The 22,833-nt window shown below is 36.0% G+C and overlaps 2 protein-coding genes across 3 annotated transcripts in view; both read left to right on the plus strand.

Moving 5' to 3' along the window:
• herc2 (HECT and RLD domain containing E3 ubiquitin protein ligase 2) overlaps window positions 1-1,843 on the plus strand; it is a 67,429-nt gene extending 65,586 nt beyond the window's left edge. For both annotated transcript variants that reach the window (XM_073870316.1, XM_073870315.1), the window contains exons 90-93: window positions 114-304; window positions 392-497; window positions 585-797; window positions 894-1,843. In XM_073870316.1, the coding sequence (XP_073726417.1) occupies window positions 114-304; window positions 392-497; window positions 585-797; window positions 894-1,166 (783 nt within the window). In that variant the 3' untranslated portion in view covers window positions 1,167-1,843. The remainder of the gene's footprint in view (window positions 1-113; window positions 305-391; window positions 498-584; window positions 798-893) is intronic.
• A 4,500-nt stretch (window positions 1,844-6,343) lies between these two features.
• oca2 (oculocutaneous albinism II) overlaps window positions 6,344-22,833 on the plus strand; it is a 126,297-nt gene continuing 109,807 nt past the window's right edge. The window contains exons 1-6 of the mRNA XM_055213307.2: window positions 6,344-6,570; window positions 11,583-11,838; window positions 16,544-16,633; window positions 19,440-19,613; window positions 21,275-21,332; window positions 21,496-21,568. Coding sequence (XP_055069282.2) covers window positions 11,609-11,838; window positions 16,544-16,633; window positions 19,440-19,613; window positions 21,275-21,332; window positions 21,496-21,568 — 625 coding nt within the window. The 5' untranslated portion in view covers window positions 6,344-6,570; window positions 11,583-11,608. The remainder of the gene's footprint in view (window positions 6,571-11,582; window positions 11,839-16,543; window positions 16,634-19,439; window positions 19,614-21,274; window positions 21,333-21,495; window positions 21,569-22,833) is intronic.

A 22,833-nucleotide genomic window follows, 5' to 3' on the forward strand; every position in this document is an offset into this window, starting at 1 on the left:
TTCAAAAAGTGGAGTGTCCCTTTAAGTATTAAGTTTGATATTGCTACCTTTGGCATCCCCTACTATCAACCCAAGTCCACAAAAATCTCCTCATGTGTTTGTGTGTGTGTTAGGTGGACAAAGATTTCATCCCCGGTCTGATGTATATCAGGGATAATGAAGCGTCCGCGGAGGAATTTGAGGCCATGCCTCTGCCCTTCACCGTACCCAGTGCCTGTGGACAGGAAGTCCAGCTCAGCTCCAAACATTCCCACATCAGCCTGGAGAACCGCAGTGAATATGTGCGACTAGCAATAAACTACAGGTCAGCTACAGCAAAATATCTTCAAGTATGTATCACATTTAAACCGGCATCTTGACTCGATCCTTGTCTCGATTTATTTTCCTACAGGCTGCATGAATTTGATGAGCAGGTGTCTGCTGTAAGGGAGGGGATGGCACGTGTGGTACCCGTGCCTCTCCTCTCCCTCTTCACTGGGTATGAGCTGGAGACCATGGTGAGTAAATGCAAATGTTGTCTTCATAAACATGTCTCAGACTTCGTAGTTGCGCTCGGATGCATGCTTGTTTGTTTGCCATTGTAGGTGTGTGGTAGTCCAGATATCCCCCTGCACTTGCTCAAGTCCGTAGCCACGTATAAGGGGGTGGAGCCCACTGCTCCCTTGATCCAGTGGTTTTGGGAGGTAATGGAGTCTTTTTCCAACACGGAGCGCTCGCTATTCCTCAGGTTCGTCTGGGGACGCACACGTCTGCCCAGGACCATTGCGGATTTCCGTGGGAGAGACTTTGTGGTGCAGGTAACTGTTAACCCAACTGAGTTACAGTAGTACTGATGTATCATCATGCTTCATACTTCTTATTCCTGTTAAATGGAAAACACCTGTATTTTACAGGTGCTGGATAAATACAACCCACCCGACCACTTTCTTCCTGAGTCCTACACCTGCTTCTTCCTGCTAAAACTGCCTCGCTATTCCTGTAAGCTAGTTTTGGAGGAGAAGCTCAAATACGCCATCCACTTCTGCAAGTCCATCGACACCGACGACTACGCGCGCATCGCTCTGACAGGCGAGCCGGCCGCGGACGACAGCAGCGACGACTCCGATAACGAGGACGCCGACTCGTTCGCCTCCGATTCAACGCAGGATTACCTGACAGGACATTGAGCTGTAGTTAAACTCCATACGTCTCACAAACGCGCACACACTAATGGGAGTTTTAGGAAGTCTTTACAATAAGCTGCCAAGAAAAACTAGAAAGCTAAAGAGAATAATGATACAAAGGTGTCCGTTTTAACCTCACTGATGAATATGTGCATAGATACAAATACTACTAAGTGAAGAGAAATAAGTGTATATCATTATGTGCAATTAGCTTTAAAGCACTATTAAACTGATGAAGAGAAAAGTAGAGATTTTTAATGTTTGTCGGGAGGAAAAAATATAAGGCAGATGTACCTGCACATCATTTTGTGTTAAACGTCGCATTCACTTTTTTATTACAGAGGACAGACCGCTTAGCCTAGCACTGTGGTAGACGACTCCTGACAGGTGAAGATCTCCACATCCAACTACATTATGTGTTCAGTGGGTAGTATTATTAACATTTGCTCCGCCTCTTTATTTAAAAACGGCAGTGTTTTTTTTAGAGAGCCTTTTTAAGGCTCATTTGTTTCTCATGTTGGACAGTAAATGCCTGATCAGGGGCTGTTTATAGGTCATCGGTCATTGTATCCTCTCTTCTTATGTGTCTGCACTGTTCTCCTTGTAGAATGTATATAATTTGATCGTGCCATGTGTGTCATTCCCAGGTTATAAATAAATGTTTCTGTTAATAAATTTAAGCGAAATTGTTTTTCATAAACGTTTTATGAAACGTTCGTGTTTTTATTTGTCAATTTAGAAAATACATTTACACGTTTGGCAGATGCTTTTATCCAAAGTGTCTTAGAGTGCATTTAATGCCTCATCAGCTTTATCAGATTTACAGTGCGTTTCTCAGCGTTATCAAGAAAAATGACAATAAACTACTTTCATTAAATGGGAGATATCGTGAAAATCTGACTTTTTCCATGTTTAAGTGCTATAATTGGGTCCCCAGTGCTTCTATCAACCTAGAAAATGTGAAAAAAAATCTACCCAGAAACTTAGTTTTTACATAAAAGCTTACAATTACCCCCATTCGGTTAACAACGCCATTACAATGGTAAGCAAGTAGAGAACACTAAAACAAAACTTTCATTAGAAAGATGATTGGGAAAGACTTCATTTGCACTTTAAATGCGATTTTTTTTTCTATATTTTGCAACCTTGGATTTTCAAATCGTTCTCGAGGCTGCTGTTAGCTTAGCTTTCACATTAGCAGGGTTATTTTAGTTTTTATTTTAGTCTTGTTATTTTTCATTCATATTTTGATTGAACTAATATTAAAACAAAAAGTATAAAAATATAAATTTTAGTTATAATTAAGTGTTTTGCTATGAACATTTAAAATTTTATAAATGTAGCATCTTTTTATTTATTTATTTGTTTTTAATTAATATTGCTATTTAATATTATTATTTAACTAATATTTATATATATATTTTTTAGTTTTAGAGGTGTTTTCCTGGACAGGGCTCAAGTTTAGTCGAAGACTAAAATGCTTGTTTGAAACAGCTTGCACTGACATATGGAACAGTAGGATTGTGGCCAAAACTGGTACTGCAATCACAAAACTGGTGGCCAATACACAACATGACAACACAAACATCAGTTGAGGGCTGCAACTCCACTTTTTAAATGACAATATCTTGGCCAGACCACTGTTGTGAGTGATATAAGTATTTGAAATGAAAATTATTTCTTAATGTCTAGTGACATATCAGGGCCATTTTATGATTAATTGATGTAAATTTCTTACATACTGTTCCTTTAAAATATACCAGTGCCATTGTTTTGTCTCAAGATACACACCTGTAATGTTTTTTTTAAGATATGTTTGCACAAAAGTACTTGAATGTCCTAATATAACTACTGGATTAATCTAAACCCTGTCCAAAAAAAACCCGCCCCATAACAATAATAACCCTGCACATTAGTCTCATGTTGGAATTCCATAAGACACATTCCTTTGAAACACTAACGTAAAGAGTTTAATAAATTCCCCTATGCACAAACTAGCTTAACTTGTGAAAAGTGAGCCCCCCCTTCTCCTACAGCTTTCACATGCAGCCTGAGGAAAGTCAAGTGATGTTCGCTCGTAAGCCAGCTGATTGTTGTAGTTCCCTGAACATTACTCTGGGTTCACAGGGTTTGTTGTTAATGGGTCACAATAGTAGGCTCAGAGGTCAGAGGTTAGTGGCAGACAGCCCTTTCTATCCTCCCTTCGGGTCAGAGCGTGATACGTCATGGTGATGAACCTTAGGGCTGCATGACAGAGCAGAGAAAGCTGAAGGAAGGGAGTGCGTTTTACGATGGCTTAATTTGGCTTAGAAGTCAGATGCATTCTTAACCGTCTTAATGTTTTTTCTTTCTTTCATAAGTAGAAATCACAGAGCACATTATGCTGGAATGGGTCAGGTGCTCCGCTCATGTCGTCTTGGCTCCGGGCAGGAGAAATGAGCTGTGAGGGTTGTAGTAGGCTACTGTACTTTCATTAGAGTGGAACTAATATCTTACAAGGCTTAGCTTCATTACCGGCCGTTCTCTCTGAAATCATTCAAACAGTTTGGGAAAATGTGGCACTTTTGGATAGAAATCATTTTTTTTATTTATGAGCTTATGTCAGCTGTACTGTATGTACAGTAAAGTTTATGAATAGACATATTTTAGGAGTATTTTGCAATGAACTGCAGATAAATTATTAATGTTAACAAAACAATGTTCAGCTAAAGAAATCTTTTATAAGAATGGGTTCGTTTAGTATGGTTACATAAGCAAAACTCACTGTACGGGAGAACATGTGCGGCACATTTTTTTTTTTTTATAACTGACTTTGGGGAATTTGTGATTAGGAGATCTCAGACCACCGGGATCCTTTGATGGCTGGGTCCATTGGATATTTAATGAGATTCCAACAGTCACATTCTGGATAAACCACTCCTTTACTTTTTGGTCTCTTTTTTTCCCCATTGTCAACTGAAGACTATTTGACCCTGTATTGTACAGATTTTGCACTTCCGCTTTGATTAAAGTGCTTGATGACATTTTACTCCCAGTTGATAAAGGTAAAAATGTAGTTCTGCTGCTTCTTGATCTTACTGCTGCCTTCGATACACTCGATCATACTATTTTTCTTTGGCGGTTAGAGCATTTATTTGGTTTTGGGGGTACTGCCTTACAATAGTTTAATTTTTATCTTAGTGATAGGTCCTTTTTCCATTGAATTAGGTTAAGTTCTCTTGATCTGTTGCTCCGATTACCTGTGGAGTGCCTCAGGGTTCTATTTTGGGCCCACTTCTTTTTAATTTATTTATGAGACCTACGGGGGATATTATTAGGAAGCCTAATGTTTTATTTAACTTGTATGCTAATGATACCCAGTTATACATACCAGTGAAAACCGGTGATACCATTGAACCTTTGTTGCCCTGCCTTGCGGACATTAAGAAATGGCTGTCTAGTAGTTTTCTTCTACTCAATGAGGGTAAAACTGAAATAATTGCATTTGGTCCATCTAAGTTGAGAACTGAATTTTTAAATGAGCTCCATACACATTTTCCTTCAGTTTCCCCTCAGGTCAGGAACCTTGGTTTTATTTCGGATTCTGTTTTACGAAGCAAAATAATATTGTGCTTAAAATTAGTTTTTATCAGTTAAGAAGGATTATTTTGAGACTGAAGCCATTTCTGTTTTTTCAAGACTTACAGAGGGTTATTCATGCATTCATTACCTATCGTTTTGATTATTGTAATTCATTATATTTTGGTCTCAGTCATCCATTACACGTTTACAGATGGTACAAACTGTTGACCGGGGCAAGGCTGTTACACAGTGGTGGCCTGTAACTTCTTTTTTTGAGGACGCTCGATGCAAAGTGTCACAACATGTATGTAGCCCGTCATGTGTGTGGTTCGTTATTTCAAAGTATGTGTTCTGTGCATCGAGTGATCCTATGTGCATCACATGTCTTGTCAAAATAAGTGCCTGCTGCAGACGCTTGGTCTAAATTGACCATACTTTGGCCTTAAAGGAAAAAAACAGTTTTTCAACATTTTACTGTTCTTACCTCAACTTAGACGAATTAATACATATCTACTCTATCATTTTTCAATGCATGCACTTAATCTTTGTACAGCGTTGTGAATGTGTTAGCATTTAGCCTAGCCCCATTCATTCCTTAGGATCTAAACAAGGATGAATTTAGAAGCCACCAAACACTTCCATGTTTTCCCTATTCAAAGACTGTTACATGAGTAGTTACACAAGTAAGTATGGTGGCACAAAATACAATGTCGCGATTTTTTTAAAGATTTTTTTTTAGTTAGGGATAGGGTCGCAATATTTGATTTTGTGCTACCATATTTACTCGTGTAACTAGGGTTAGGGTAACTTAACAGTCTTAATATAGGAAAAACATGGAAGTGTTTGGTGGCTTTTAAATTCATCTTTGTTTGAAATGAATGGGGCTAGGCTAAATGCTAACACATTCACGACTTGTACAAAGATTACATGCATTGAGATAAGTATGTATTCATTCGTCTGAGGTTGAAGTTAGAACATAGTAAAATATTGAAAAACGGTGGTGTTTTCCTTTAAGGGGTAATGCTCATGTTTATATTAAAATCTCACTTTTTATTATAAACTTAACAGATTTTAGCAAATCTGTGATATTATGGTTCCTAAATCACTTTACCTCTATTCTCTCTCAAAAAGGAATGGAAATGCAGGATTTTTAAGCTAGCCAAAAGTCTTCAATTGCTCTTTTAATCTTGTTGCTACGTACTAGATGAGAAACTGAGCTCTCCTTTAAGGTTTTACTTGTACGGTATAATAAACTTAGAGATGCATTAGACCACTCCTTGTTAAAGCAGATCTAGGTCAGTAAGACTTTGGCTCTCATAAGTTGGGAAACAATAGGAGCATTACACATTCAGAAGTGATTATTGAGCTAACAAAGTGTGTGCAAGAAGTATTTTTTTTTGTTTAGAAGTTGAACGTTCATGTTATCAAATATATTTGTTGCATTTTTGTTCGAAAGACTGTGGGTCTTCATTCATGTGGAGAATACATTTTAAATTCCAGTTTTAATGGGTGTCCACTTTCATAAGGGGTCAGGGGTTTTTGAGAGCGCAGGAAAGAGGGTGGGCTGTTTTTTGACTCTCCTGTCTGTGTGCTGAGGTTTGTTGTGGGTCACTCCCTCCAGCCTCCTTGGAGTCAGTGTGCAGTGCTGTTGACTCTTTCACCCTTACATTTCACACACTGAGCATCTTCTTCCTCCTGAGCTCAGGACAACCTGTAGCTGGTGTGAGACACTCTCATGTCAGCCTGGACCCACTGGACCTTTCTGAGTTTTTCCCTCAGTTTATAGCATCTTAAACTCATCATCATCTGTGGTGTCTTCCTGACCATACATTTTCTACATTGGCAGGTAAGAAGTTCAGCTACATTAAAATAAGTTCAAATAGAAAATGTATGGGCATTATTTGAATTTTAAACAGTAGTAAAAAATGTTTTGGTTACATAATAAACATGGTGAGAAGTCATTGAGTTATTATTAGCACAAATGATTTTGAATGTTATCTATGTTTAGATTGTAATGTTAGTACCTGTGGAGTGTAAATTGAGTTTTGTGTGTCCTGCTTCTTTGATTTGAAATGGTTTCATTCTCACACATTTGTACTGGACACATTTTTCAATGGATTAATATTTTTCTTCCCACATTTGAAGAGGGGGAGGGACAGGGAGAGGAATGTACAGTAATGTCTGGAGTGTTGTAAGGGCTTTGTGCATGTTAATATTGTCTAAGCTGGGCTGAAAGAGGAAAAGTTTTAATAGTTATAAACAGTTGTAAATAGCTTTAATAGTTATATTTGAAAAAACTCGGATACTCCGTATCCTCAATTCAGTTATTAGTAGAAAATTAATGTACACCATGCTTCAGATATACACCAGATTACTGTACAGTAAGTATATATTTAAATTAAAGAGCATTTTAATTATTAACTTTGCTTATTTTTAAAGTTTATTTGTAAAAATAAAACAATGCTTAATAATAAAGAAATATTTAATATGAAATAAATAAAATAAAACCACGGGTTTGACAAGACAACATGTGTTATTATTCAAAAGTATTTGAGAAGGTCTGATGGAAAACCCATCATGCTTTTTTTATCAGGCTCTTATGTTTAGGTTCAGTAATCTCACTTTAATGGCAATGAAAAGGTTATTAGTCAGTAACTGAAAGTCATTATTTTCACAAATGACACTTGAGTCATTTCATTGGTATTTAAGAAATGTATTTTGCTGCAAAACCTTTTAAGTGCATGCAAACTTTTTTGGCAAAAACCTACACTTCTGGTCCATGTGGCTGCCCCATTCAGTTTGTATCCAAGGGTGCTTCTCAATTTTGTGCATCCTTGTTTTCCTTTCCTCGTGTCTTAGATGTCGTCAAAGCATTAAGAGAAATGGCATATCCTCATTTCTCACTCTCTTTAGAAGTTCATTTTCTATTATGAAATTATCAAGTGCATTAAAAACAAAATTATTTAACAAGAAAAATAAAAAACATACTTGAGTTAGAGTTTATAGTCTAGCTACATTAAAAGCCTTCGGATTGAGAAATAGCTATTGAAAAGCACAAGCAACCCAAGTACTCACAAGGGACCCATCATGTTTAAATGTGCATGTTTCTGTACATTTAGAGGATTTTGCTAAAAAAAAATTCTGCCAACAAAACAGTATTTCTGAATTTCCCGGGATTAAGGGGATTTGAAGTGAAGGTATTTTATTGACCTAATCATACGTGGCAAGAGCACATGGTTTAGTTAATATCATTATCTAATTTTTAACGAATCTGGCATTTAGCTGCATTTGAATCTGAACTCTTTATTTATTTTTTGACCAATGGCAGAACTGTGTCTTGCTCTGTGGCATAAATACCAGCTACTAAAGCCAATGCAAGTTATTGGGCATCAAAGATTGCATTTCCATTTCATTTCTCTTAATTTTATGCAAACCTTAAGCTTTCAATGCGCACTAACACACAGCTTTATAAGAAAATGGCCACCTGCAGTCCTAATCCAATTTCCCTGGAAATTGTAGTGAGGATTAATCTGCTCCTTATCTCATTATAACCTAAACATTATTTTTTGCCATTTCATTGATTAGTTGTGCCACAAAAAGTGATGCTGGGTTACAAACAACAATACAATGGCCTTCTTTTTCTTGTACAAATAAATCGAAAGGATTGGTCATAGGCAGATTAAGTATTGCCCTGAAGGGCTGTCAATGAATGTGTGATGTAACACGCTGTATCTCTATCCCTTTCACTGGGTTTCTTAAAAATGAATAGTTATTAAGGTTGATAAGCTGCTGTATTCTTTTCTTCTCCAGATGGCATACTAATATTTTTGTGTTCTAGTTTGATTTGCTATAGACTTCCACTAGGTGGAGCTATTTAATAAAATCCTTTTTACCACGACAGCAGTTGTGTTTGCAATGGATTGACCCAGTAAGCAATCACCTAGGAATTATAATACCATAGCAACCACCCCGAACACCTTGGTCACTGCATACTGTAGCAATGCTCTAAATACCACTAAGATCATGGTAACAACTGCATAGCCATGACTAGCCAACCACCTAGACACCAATTCCATTTTTTGGTCACTGAGATGATTGAAACATGTCTGCACAGTATACTTATACACACATGCAAACATTTATTGTACTTACACCACACACAAAGGCATGCCAAGGAGAATTAGGACCAAGCTAAAATAAAAAATAAAAACATCTCGAGATTAAACTTACTATAATGTGAGATTTAACTAGTAGTTATTCAAGAAAAAAGTCAAAATTAATACAATTACGGGAATAAAGTCAGAATATTTTGAGAATAAATTCAAAATAACGAGAATAACGTCATAAAATTTCAAGAATAAAGTCAAAATAACAAGAATAAAGTTGAAATATTTTGTTATATTGACTTAATTCTTGAAATATCACGACTTTATTCGTTATATTGACTTAATTCTCAAAATATTGCGACTTAATTCACATTATATTGACTTTGTTTTCAAAATATTATAACTTTATTGTCGTTATATTGACTTTATTCTCAAAATATTGCACCTTTATTCTCATTATATACTGACTTTATTCTTGAAATATTACAACTTTATTCTTGTTATATTTACTTTATTCTCAAAATATTATGACTTTATTCGCATTACATTGACTTTATTCTCAAAATATTATGACTTTATTCTCAAAATATTGCAAATGTATTCTCGTTATATTGACTTCATTCTCGAAATATTATGACTTCATTCTCAAAATATTGCAAATGTATTCTCGTTATATTGACTATATTGAAATATTACGCCTTTATTCATTATTGATTTAATTCTCGAAATATATTGACTTTATTTCCGTTATATTGACTATATTCAAAAAAATATTGTGACTTTATTATCGTTATATTGACTTTATTCTCGAAATATTACGACTTTATTCTTGTTATATTGACTTTATTCTCAAAATATTATGACTTTATTCGCGTTACATTGACTTTATTCTTAAAATATTACAACTTTAATCTCGTTATATTGACTATTCTCAAAATATTAAGACTTTATTCTCATTATATTGACTTTATTCTCGAAATATTATGCCTTTATTCGTTATATTGACGTCATTCTCGAAATATTGCGACTTTGTTCTCGTTATATTGACTTTATTCTCTAAATATTGCGACTTTATTATCGTTATATTGACTTAATTCTCGAAATATTGCGACTTTATTTTTGTTATATTGACTTTATTCTCGAAATATTACAACTTTATTGTTGTTATATTGACTTTATTCTTAATATATTATGATTTTATTTTCGTTATATTGACTTTATTAAAAAAATATTGCTACTTTATTATCGTTATATCGACTTTATTCTCGAAATATTACGACTTTATTCGCGTTACATTGACTTTATTCTCAAAATATTACGACTTTAATCTCGTTATATTGACTTTTCTCAAAATATTAAGACTTTATTCTCATTATATTGACTTTATTCTCATTATATTGACTTTATTCTCATTATATTGACTTTATTCTTGAAATATTATGCCTTTATTCGTTATATTGACTTAATTCTCGAAATATTGCGACTTTATTCTTGTTATATTGACTTTATTCTCGAAATATTACGACTTTATTGTCGTTATATTGACTTTATTCTCAATATATTATGATTTTATTTTCGTTATATTGACTTTATTTCCGTAATTTTATTTAATTTGACTTTTATCTCGAAAAACTAGCAGTGGGCAGCCATCACTATCACTGCAGCGCCCGGGGAGCAACTGGGGTAAAGGTGCCTTGCTCAAGGGCACCACAGTCACATCGCCAGTCATGAGCCCTGAATCAGCAATTCTCGGGTTACAAGCCCAAGACTCTATCCACTAAGCTACAACTGTCCCCAGAGGTACCTTACAAAAAATGAACCATGGCTTTAACAAACAAAAAATAGTTTCTATTTTGTTAAGTTATATTTAGTTTTTTTTATTTGTATTGAGAGGACAGATAGACGATAGTGATACATTTCTGAGAGAGGGTAGGATAGGACAATACCACAAGCCGGGACTCAAACTTAGGTCACCCAAAGCATTGTTTACCACACAGCCCCAGCTTCAATATGGCTACTATAGTTAAACCAAAGGTAAAACAACTGAACCATGGTTTTGCTATAGCAACCGTAGTTTAACCATGCTTTTTGTTGTAAAACTATGGTTTTAGAATTTGTAATCAATACACCAAAAACAATGGTTACTACACCAAAGTTGTTACACTATTATAGTTACACTGTAATACTTACTATAATAAACCTTAGTTAATTGTTGAAAGAGGTGTTTTAGAGTTGTTTTTCCTCCCATGCTGTATTCTTAAAGGGATACTTCACCGATTTAGCATTCAGCTTTGTATCTGTAGAAACCCGGCAGTATTACTGAATGACCATGTTTCCCTCCATCATTTCCCCCTGAGAGGAGAGATATCTGCATTTTGGTTCTGCAAAAAAGTCCTCCGATGATGCAAAAATCGTCATCTAAACTGAAAAATACATTGAAAAGAAATAGTAAGTTTGTGTGTTAGTCATCCTGTCATGTGAATGGTGCAATGGGATTTCTATATGCAAGCTCTATTTGCTATATACAGTACATGTTAAGCACTACAGGGTGCATTTGTAAGATATAAAAAAATATGCAGAAATAATATTATGTGGGGGAGGTCTGGGTAAATTATTTCTCTACATTTTTGAACTGCATGAAAGTCTATTACAAAGAAAGATCTCAGCTCTTGATGTTTGTTCAAATGAATATGAAATCTGATGCATGCATTATTAGATCATCAGAACCTTAACATTCATCTCATCTTCCCAGGTGCGGTCAAGGGTGCTTGAGTAAAGATGTACCTAGAGAATAAGAGTAATCTGGAGGTGGAGATGTCTCAGACTGGAGGCCAGGGTCACCCTAGCAGGGTGGGCAGAACAAAGTCTGAATGTGTGTCTGAGAACTTTGATGAGCTTCGTCTGCTGGAGGGCTTCTCGGGGGGAAGAGAGACACAGAAACTGCTTCAGGCTTCAGCTCAGCCATCAGGACAATGTATAATTTACAATGACGTCCATCAGGATGATCGGTAGGCCGGCAATTCTTCATTACTAGTTAGTTAAAGGAATAGTTTAACAAAACAGAAATCTTTGTCTGCATTAGTTTGAATTGTGAGGTGTATAACTTCTGCACAACTAGCATCAAACAATGGAATATGTTTCTGTAGCTTTGTTGCATAAATGTAAAAGTAAACTTCCAGTGGTTGGACAGATGGATAAAATGCGGGGAAAATCGGGGGAAATATGTTCAAACACGTTTCCTAGATACTTTATTCAGGATGGGATTTTAATGGTTCATTGAAGTGAAAGGAAGGCAGAATTTGTTTTAAAGTTTCATTGAAGCAGTGCACTTCCAATGTTAAGCCTGACACTGAATGCATTTGGCACACTATAGGTATTTTGCTTTTCTTTGTGAACCATTTGCTAAAGAGGATTTGTGCTCACGTGTGGAATCACATAACTGTGGTGATGACTTTGCAAGAATGAGTTTAAAAAATGAGTTTATGGAGATTTAGTGGAAAGAATATAAGGATGGGAGTCTTAAGCTCAAACGGATTAGACACTAAAGGTTTAGATCAGATGGCACGTGATCAAATGTTATAGTCATGCATGTGATCAGATCAGATCTACTCTCATGACTGCTTTCCTCCAGGAAGCTTTTAATGATCACTGCTGGTCTCAATGAAATCAGCTGATCATATCACATGTGTTAACAAAATATGCCCTATTTATATATTTTTTTCTCCTGGGAATACTCAAGCACAACGTTGGTGATGCTACAAAAATGAATTACTATAATAGATGTAACAAAAGATTTTTTAATTGTCTCATAACTTCATAATTTTTTTTAAATCCCCTGCTTTTCTCTCTCAAACAATCATTCAGCCAACCCTTTAATAAATGTTGTATTGTTTTGATTTGCACCCCTATTTGTTTTGACATTCAACTGTTTTGCAAACAACTGTCTAGCATGTCTATGAATTTGTATTGGCCAGTGTAGGTAGTATTAATTTAGACTTGTAAACCAAATCAGGCTTGTATTACATGATGGTATGGTAGGTGTCCCACAGGGTACTGTACTCCCCCCTTTCATGTTTTACTTTCATCTGGACCTCACACAGTCAGATTCAGGCACAATAACACCTTTGCTTCCTTTATAAATCCACTATTCAGTGAGCTAACATTTCAAATCTCTTCTCTGTTGTGTAACTGCAGAGAGCGGGATTAAAAGCCTCGAAATATCCTGTCTAATCTCCCTTTTGGCCAAACCCAACACCGTAGTATATCTCTAGGAGGCTATAGCTATTATGCATTGTCTGGCCACACACAATCACTGTCCCAGCTGTTCGCAGTGAGCTGAGGCATTAATAGGGAGGGTGAGGTGTTAGTAGGAGTCCTCTATAGTATTACACAGCTGAGGTTTAGGATTTGTCAAATGATGTGTTAGAATTGGACTGGTTTTAGCCTGTGCTGAACAACATTGATCTAGTTTGGCTCTCTGTAAAATGCTCACCATCACTCTTTCTCTCTCTCTCTTTCTGTCACAAATGCACGCACGCACGCACGCACACACACACACACACACACACACACACACACACACACACACACACACACACACACATAGAAAGCCAAAACCCACTGAAGAGATAAAAGGGTCTTTACCAGTTTTACAGTTCAGACTGTCATTAATTATGACAAACAGAGGATCTTTCAAGATTATCAGATTACTAAACAGCCTCCAGTAATTATCCCGGAGATCTCAGGATGCAGATCTCTTGTGTTCAAACAGGGCAGCCAAATCACAACACTACTTGTCTCTCTTAACAAATCCCTTCTTTTCGGTTTTCTTTGTAGTTACATTTTATTTCACACGGCTCTTACTGAGCAATGGGATGTGAAATGCTTGCTTTATGCTATCTTTGTTTGAGAAGATTGGGAAGATAAACTATAAAAGAGAAAATCCACAGAATGCTGTTAGCATTGGTAGCTGAAATTAGTTCATTATATAAATCATACCTTTTAAATGAAAGCTAAATATAGCAGTACAGGTCAAATATGTTCTTGTACAGTATTGTTGTGCAAGGCACTAGGGATATTTACGTCGGAATCCCAGTTATTAGATACATTACCGGGCAGTTTCCGGGACAGGGCTTACCCTAGTCCCAGACTAAAATGCATACTTGATCTGCCTTCATTTAAAAACACCTTGTACTGACACTGAAATATATTAGTGACATTGTTTTGTCTCAAGATGCGCAGTTTTTTGTAAGATTTGCTTGTAAAAACTACTTAAATGTCCTAATATTAATCCTTATAAAGGCCTAGTCCTGAATGAATCTAGACCCTATGCGGGAAACCGCCCCTTCCTGTTTCTTGGAGACATAGCATGTGAATTTATATATCTTTCTGTGTTCTTCAAGAATCGAACCTTTGTGATGCTACAGGAACTGCATATGTTAAAATTCAAGAGAATTGGAAAGAAATATAGCTGTCTGGCATACATAACATACAGGTGGATTTTCATTATATTAGCCATGTCATTGGCACAAGATAAAACCACAAAGCCACTGTGGGATTTATGTTATCCTGACACTGTATTTTATAACATTTACACCAAGGTCATATCATTGTTTTAATCTTCACGGCCTAAATAAGCAGGTTGTTGTTGTGCATAAGACCTCTCATGAAACTCTTTCCTGAGTTTGCCTCTGTGACTGCCCATCTACCCTGGCGAGTTATGAGCTGTCCGTTAAATCATCAAGAAACCTTCACGCATGCCAGGAGACAGCTGTAGGACGACACAGTGGATCAGTACAATTTGTGTAAATCTTTAAGAAATGCTTAGCCGCAACTTATTGTAGGTTTGCAAATTCTGAACTGAAGGGATAGTTTAACCAAAAAATAAAAAAACAGACATTATTTCCTTTCTCTCCGTCCTACGGATGAGACGTTAAACCAAGGTCCTGACTGTCTGTGGTAGTTAACTCATTCCCCGCCAGACATTTTTTGAAAAGTTGCCTGCTAGCATTTTTGCCAGCATTGTTATTTTCAAATGTTTCACAAAATGGCTTCTAAAAATATATAAACATACAAATATATCAAATGAAAGAACAGACCCTCTGCTTTAAAAAAAACAATAAACAAAAAAAACATTTATATATCTGTATTTTTTTCTTTGCCTATAAACTTTTAAATATGGATATTTTTCTTTAAAAAAATGTTTTTGCTGAAATAATTAAATTTTTTTGAAGGAATTTTGTTTAGAGATCAGATTCAGAACGATTATCAAAACATAAGAGTTTAAAATTAGTAAATAATGTTTTGGCTTCAGTTTTTTTTCATAAATTGGGTACATTTTTATGTTAATCTGCAATCCACGCGATATGTGTTTTAAAGGAATAGTTGATCCAAAATGAAAATTCAGTCATTGTTTGCTCACCTCTAAGTCAATGTAATTTATCCACTAGATGGATAATCACGGTATTGCAGATTAACATAAAAATTAATCAGGAACACATTGTTTTATGCAAATGTTTTCTCTTAATTGATAAAATAACTCGTCAATGGCGGGAAAGAGTTAAAAATCCCAGGATGTTCATCGAAAATATAAAGTGCTTTGAGTGCTGCAGAAAAGCGCTATGTAAATGTTGCGAATTGCAACCAACCTCAATTTCGAAACGCAAAGAGAAGCTGCGGTAGCTGACACAGGACAAACATGTCATCGTTTGAGATAACGTAGGGACGAAACACACTCTCTAAAACAGTTTGTGCGTTTAGGGCTACTGTAGACACTTGGCGGCGACTTCCTTGTAAGGAGACCCGTGGTGTATGTAGATCAAAATAGCTCATTATAAGGTAATAAAAGCAATACAGTTAATTTTGTAAGGTCTTTATACACCTCTGTTAATATAATTGTGTTTATTATATTGCATTTCTGTCAAGGGAACCTTTTTAAAGTCTCACTATGCACCTTTAAATATGTACAGTATAGCTTTATTTTTCTAATTGGACACAAACTATGTTTATGTTGTAAAACATCCTGGCTGCTCTTTATCATATGATGAAAGTAAAAGGACACCGTGGTTTTCAAATGTGGTCCCTTTAGGTGCATTATGTTAAAGTCTGACACGAACTTTCATTTGTCGTAAATGATAAATGGACTGCATTTATATAGCGCTTTCATATACCCATGGCCATCCAAAGCGCTTTACATACTGTATATTGCCTCACATTCACTCACACATTCATACATCGACGGCGGCCATCCAGCTCGTCGGGAGCAGCTGGGGTTATGTGTCTTGCTCAAGGACACCTCGACACTTGGTCAGGTGGAACCACCAACCTTCTGATGTGTAGACAACCTACAAGAACCACTGAACCACTGCCCCCACTGTAGTCACCAAGTTACATTGACATATGAGTAAACAATGACTATATTTTCATTTTGGATCAACTATTCCTTTAAAACGCATATCACAATGTTTGATACATTAAAAATAGTTTAAGTGATTTGTTGGGGGTGTATAAGTGACTAGACGGAGACCAATCTGGAAAAATTTCTTTCAGGTCTACTCAAAGACTTTAAGTTCAATTTTATTTCAGCTGGCAGTTTTTATAGAAGAGCCATTAAAAATGAATGCCAAGAATTGATTTCTAAATGTGTCTGAGATGTTATTTATGACAGGCATCATACTCGAAATGAATAAGTTCTTTTCTTGTCCTCTGGCACAGCTTTAGCACGGTAAACCTTCTCAAAGGCAAATCTAACCAGACCAATCACACGGAACGGTCACCTCTTCTCAAGTTTCCACAAAATGACAGGTGAGTTTTTTCTTTGTACTTAAATTTATTTCATTTCTTTACTTTACATCTACTGTAGGTTTTTTCTTCCACTAAACAGAAACAATAAGACAATAGTATATTACATAAGCTGTGCTTCCATTAGAATTGTTAAAAACATATGCCGGCGAAAATGCCTTTGTGTACACGCCCACTCAGTGTTTAATAATTGGTTCATTTAATTGAAAGGAGGGACTTCTGTCGCTAAAGTCGGTCATATCGCATATTTTACATTGATAAGACTTGTTACTGTTTATCATCTTTGCTTTAGTAAAGCAGACTTCAGTGGAGCAGCTGTGTGAGTCTTGCCTGGGGTCTGTAATTACTGACCTCATTCTAATTCAGTAATGAGAAAATGTGGCTTTATGACCTTCATTTCCAAGATTTACTTTGTTTTATTAGGTTGAAGGCAAACATTTCCTCTGATAATGTATGGCATTTTGATATCTTGAAGTGGTGATGACCTTTATGTACTTTTTAATTAAACCAAACACAACCTGCAGTAAGGTTTCTCAGCTCTCAGTCATCAGTCTTTGTGCTAATGGGAAATGATTCATACACATTGAATATGATCCAAATAGAAGAGGATATTCAGTGAAGATGTTTACTGAGTAACTGGTGTCAGTCAGAAAGGAGTTATCACAATCCGCATCATTTTCTATTTTTCATGTAACACTTAATATCACACATTAGTATCTACATATTGCAGCATTGGATGACACATATGCCGCTTTTCCATTGCATAGTACCCCACAATTTGGTTTGAGTCAGCTTACATTTGGGGGCTTTTCCCCTGGTTGCAGTACGTAGTACCCTATACTTTTATTTAGTACCACCTCGGTTGGGGTTCTAAGCGACCCGAGCTGATACCAAAGCGTGACGCGAAAACATTGTAGATCACTGATTGGTCTGAGAGAATCGTCACTACCAGCGTCATCGCTATAATGTAAAGGATTAGCTTTATCTTCATGCTAGCTTGCGCTGTCGCAGCGTTCACATTCGCATATATGCTTAAATGCAACATCAGGCTCAGCAGAGCGCATCGACTAACGCCACAGGTGTTTGTACAGAAACTCATGTGAGACAGAGGTAGTGTTAAATGCGATGTGCAAACATCTATTTGTGGTGGTCAATTTTAATTTTGTTGCAGACTGAGAAATAAATGAATGTATGGGAATGTACAACGAAGCTCTCACTTGTATGATGTCATAGCAGTATGGGCAGCAAATATAACGACATGCTTATAATCCCTCCCACTCCGAAGTGTTACTAAACTCAATGAAAAGTTAACCAAGCCAAAGTGAAGTGAGCTGACCCGACCTGACCCAAACCAAACCGTGGGGTACTATGCAATGGAAAAGCACCAATACTGTAGCTGCAGTGTTTATAAGTTTTGTTGTATTATATTATATTTTGTTGTAGATATGTACTACATTGAGTCAACTGATATTTTTAAGTTTAATTAACTCAAAATTTTAAGGCAGCACAAACACTTACTTTTTTAAGTTGAAAAAAAATATATTTTTTACAGTGTATGGGAGTGTCCTTACTATTTAATATCTCAAAATATATACTACAAATATGTGCTCTAATTTATCATTTCAGGTAAAAATATCAAAATGTGACCCTGTCTGTGAAAACACAGCTAAAGTCATGTTTTTGTGATTTACTGTTTATACATAAAATCATCTTACATTATGTAAAGGGCATTCTGTCAAAGTATATCCTCGATATATTTAGTAATTACTGAATAAGGTCATTAAAGTGAATTTAATGATTGAAATCATTCTCCTAATATAATTTAAATTAGAACACTTTCGTCTGGATCTCACAGAAGCAAGTAGGTTCACAAACAGCGGGGAAAATAGTAATTTCACTTTATTTATTATGACTCAACTTGTATACTTAAATGTTCTGATTTCTTTGTATTAATTCAATATTTGGCTTGATGGCTACATCTGGTTAATAGCCCACTTAGAAATCCCCTTACTGATGCTGATGTGTCAAATACTCATTTCCCCCACTGTATGATTCAATAAAATTATACAAATAAATAAAAAAATACATTTATACTGTTATGTGTGAATCAAAAAAATGAGCTATTTTTTCTGAGCTATTCAATATTTGTTACTTCAGTCTTTTATGAAACATGTGACCTTTATTCACAGCTGTGTCCCTTCTGAACCTCAAAGCCAGTTATGTTATGTAACACTGTTTAAAGAGTCACAGGCATTATTTGTTGAGATACTATTAAGTTCTCATCAGTGGTGAATTTTCCATCTTCATAATTCATAAAATCCCATCAACTTCCTCTGACCCCCTTTGAATTTAATACCACATAGTACTGATGCACCTTTAGTCCAGTTGCAACTCTCGAAGTTATTTTAAGTTATATCTCTCATAGTTAATGGACCTTCAAATTGGACTACAGACAAGAATTTGATGCACTAATTGTTCCCCTCTGTTATAATAACGGCCCTCTGAGATTAGAGAGCATATATGGCGTAAACTGTTGTCATAATGTTAATATGGATGGTTGCTCTCTGCTACCCCGAGTAATCCATTTCTCATTTTCTCTGTTAGGCAGTGCACTGAATTCTAATGGTGCATCTTGTTGGCTATAATCAAAGGAAAAGCACGAATTGATAAAATACATTCATTTTGTAGCATAACAGGCTTTTAACACGATACAAAAGCTATGACAGTACTATTTGAAAAGGTCCTGTAAGTACCATTCAGGTACAAATATGTATATTATTATTTTTTTGTTATTTTTGCTTGAATGCAGTATAACCTACATGACACTGCACGACTCCAGTTTGGGGCCTGGAGAGGAGTCATGGGAGGCAAGCTCTGGTGAACTGGAGAGAAGGTGCAGACTGGGAAGTGAGGTTACCAGTCTCTCCCATATAACATCTCTGGAGAAATCTGACCAATACTTCAAATTATCATCCCCCATCAGGTATAACAAAATTTTTTTATCGTGATGCATGAAGAAACAGTTCACTCAAATGATGTTCAGCAGTAGGGGAGAGCAGGGGGCGAAAGTACCATTTTTCAGAAAAACAACAACAAAACAAGAAAAAATTTTGTGTTACAGGTGTTTTTATTAAATATACATGACTATGACCTCGTTAAATATGTAACTGCAGTGTTTGAATTAAGGGGGGGCTGGGGTGGACCTGGACCTCCTATAGACCCTTTTAGTTGACTTATCAACTTTTTCAACACAGCTACCAGATCCGTGTATTAGTGGAGTGGATAGAAGACGTTAGCAGATGGCCAAAGATACAGTTGCCAGATACATACTGTATATACATATATATTAGTATATTATATAAGTGCAACCAAACGCAACAACCAGACATTTTGATGCTGGGAAACCGTTTTAATAAACTTTCTGAGTTGCTAACACGTTAGAACCAAATAGCACTTCTGTTGCCAAAATGCGTGCACAGGCTATTTGATCAAGTGAGCTGTAAAAGGGTCTATAAGCATTAAGGGACCCCCCCTTAATGCACATTATTATATATTGGGGGGGGGGCTGGTTTTTATTCAAATTAAAATACTAACTAACTGTAAAATTCTCGTGCTGCGCTACTATAAAGCGATACTCTCCATTATTTGTCCCAATTAAATAAAAAATTATCCAAAATATTTCTGTCTCAAACTATTACTTCACACCAATTTAAGGGGTAAAAATGGTTAGCGTTTGAGTTAAGGGTAATTTTGGGTGTCTTTTTTATTAAAACGTGCAGGTTGATCCAGGATCACATCTTACTTTGTGAAATCACTGCAAACCTATAATGATGGGCAGGTGGGGTGGTTCTTAAATAGGGGACCCCCATAATCTTTGACATAATTCAAACACTGTGTAACTGCAAACATATTTTGTAATTTATCTTTGTAAAAAATAATGAAATTACATTTTCATTTTAAATTTCAGTTTTATCAAATGTTTCAAAAGCAACCAACAGTACACACTTAAATTGTTGAGAAAAAAATTGTTTTCAACAGTTTGAACACTATGAAAATTAAATTAAATCAAATTAGAATCATATACATTTTTAACATTTTTAACAGGATCTCCTCACATTTAAACCAGATTTACTTTTATTTTGAAAAACTCTGAGAAGTCAAACTTCAGAATGTGTTAGGTCACTAAATAACCTGTAGATTGATCAGTACTGTAACACATGAAACGAAAAACACAACGCGTTTTAAGAAAAAATGCTTTAGGAATTTACTTATTATGGTTGAAAACACCTTTCTCGATCTACACGCGGAAAACGGTGAGTAAACTACGCGATATTTGACAGGTCTGTCAGGAGTTGTGTGAAGATGTTGTCATCATTGGGATGCAAATTATCAGGGCTTTGAGAAAATCGCTTTGTTACTTTCGTTCCGCGTGCTTTTGCCCCGGTTCTCCCCTACATAACTGACTGTTAAAGATTTAAAATTAACAATTGTATCTCTTCACTACTTGTAGCTTCATAAATACACAATTATGCTGTGAAGGATTTTGTCACCGTGTAACTGAACTGTCAGTGAAAGCAATAACTGCACTGTAACTTCTGACACATTCATTGAGTTTTTAGTTAAGTGCCTACTTTGTTTTTACAGATTTTGCTTAAGAACAGCAAAACTCTCGACCATCTTCACCATTGTTGTTCTGTGTTCAGTAAGTTATAATACAGCTGTCAAATGTAATTAACACTACATGCATTGGATTATATGGTTTACGAGTTATTCTACATATTCATCACATATTCATCTTATTCAGGACTTATCATACAAAGACCAACATTTTTCACCATGCTATAACTTTGTATGTGCACGATCAGCTGTTTTTCAGCATGTATCCTGACAGGGAAAGACCCTGGAGAATGCTGGCAGTGTCCTCCACCGAGAGCTTTTGTATCCTCTGCAAAAATATAAATCATCATTCTTATGGTTTGTGGTTACTTGAAATGTAAGAATTATTAATGCACGTGTCAAATGTATGTTGCGATGATTTATGCAATTGCACTCCTCAGACCCTGCAGGGATTTTCTGTTGGTCTGAGATTACGCTGAAGGGCTGTGCTAATTCATTTCCGGTTCTGTGACAATCTCGCCATCTGCTACGTTTCATGGTAACGGTCTGTGAACTTTGAGCATAACTAGGGATCTGGCCGATATGTGTGCCATTGTGAGGCTTCAGCTGAGTTTAAAAAATGAATGAAGGGTAAACAATGCACTCGAGTGTTGCAAAGTGGCTTCTGCTGGAAGAAATCGACAGACATTGCAGTTCAGGATTGTTTGTTCCAAATGGGCAGCTGACATCTGTTCTCAAACTGTTCCAAAGTACTCAGATTAAAGGGATAGTTTACCAAAAGATTTGTTTCAAACCTGTCAAATTGTGTTTTTTTACTCATTACCAAAATAACAGAGTAAAATAAAATTATTTGTGCACTTTATTCTGTATGAGTGTTTTTCTCCATACAATAGTTTTGGGTGAGAAACAGACTAAATTTTAAAGGAAAACACCAACGTTTTTACCTCAACTTGTACAGCGCGTCATGAATGTGTTAGCATTTAGCCTAGCCCCATTTATTCCTTAGGATCCAAACAAGGATGAATTTAGAAGCCACCAAACACTTCCATGTTTTTCCTATTTAAAGACTGTTCCATGAGTGTTACACGAGTAAGTATGGTGGCACAAAATAAAACGTGGCGATTTTTAAAGCGGACCTCGGGCACAGTAATATTGACGTGTGGGGGGAGTAGTCAAGAGTAATGATACGTTACTGTGCGCTGAGGTAGAAGTGTTGCAAACTAAGTGCTCTTCCCCCATACAATATAGTTTTCATTTTTATCTGTTTAAAATTTTTCTTTTGTGCCACCATACTTACTGGCATGTAAAAGTCTTTAAATAGGGAAAACATGGAAGTGTTTGGTGGCTACTAAATTCATCCCTGTTTGGATCCTAAGGAATAAATGGGGCTAGGCTAAATGCTAACACATTCACAACGCACTGTACAAAGATTAAGTGCACACATTGACAAAAGATAGGTTTGTATTAATTTGTCTAAGTTGAGGTGAGACATAGTAAAATATTGAAAAACGGTGGTGTTGTCCTTTAAATATTTGTAAAGGATCGAATAATCGGTTACCCGTGTTTCTTAAAGAAATAGTTCACAC

This window comes from Misgurnus anguillicaudatus, chromosome 8, assembly GCF_027580225.2.
Source record: "Misgurnus anguillicaudatus chromosome 8, ASM2758022v2, whole genome shotgun sequence".
NCBI lineage: Eukaryota > Metazoa > Chordata > Actinopteri > Cypriniformes > Cobitidae > Misgurnus > Misgurnus anguillicaudatus.